At 62.1% G+C, this 359-nt stretch overlaps 1 protein-coding gene across 1 annotated transcript in view; it reads right to left on the minus strand.

The window, feature by feature from the left end:
- LOC115949231 (hydroxyproline dehydrogenase-like) overlaps positions 1-359 on the minus strand; it is a gene marked incomplete at its 3' end in the record, with an annotated part of 5472 nt that overhangs the window by 2201 nt on the left and 2912 nt on the right. Inside the window, exon 3 of the mRNA XM_031065737.1 lies at positions 17-92. Within this exon, the coding sequence (XP_030921597.1) occupies positions 17-92 (76 nt within the window). The remainder of the gene's footprint in view (positions 1-16; positions 93-359) is intronic.

Here is a 359-nt window from a genome sequence, read left to right on the forward strand (position 1 = left end):
GGAGGGGTTCCCTGGCCGCCCAACATGGCCGCCTCCTCTTCTGGGTTAAGCCCCGCCCCTTCTGGCTCGGCCAATCGGAGAGAGATTTTCTCCTGGGGGGCGTGGTCAGAGAGGGGGCTCAGCTGAGGGGCCTCAGTGCCCCATAGAGGCCTCAGTGCCCCATAGATCCCAAACCTGCCCCATAGAGGCCTCAGTGCCCCATAGATCCCAAACCTGCCCCATAGAGGCCTCACCTGCCCCATAGATCCCAAACCTGCCCCATAGAAACCTCACCTGCCCCATAGATCCCAAACCTGCCCCATAGAGGCCTCAGTGCCCCATAGAGGATTCAGTGCCCCATAGAGGCCTCACCTGCCCCA

Source organism: Geospiza fortis, unplaced genomic scaffold (assembly GCF_000277835.1).
Source record: "Geospiza fortis unplaced genomic scaffold, GeoFor_1.0 scaffold1443, whole genome shotgun sequence".
Classification (NCBI taxonomy): Eukaryota; Metazoa; Chordata; class Aves; order Passeriformes; family Thraupidae; genus Geospiza; species Geospiza fortis.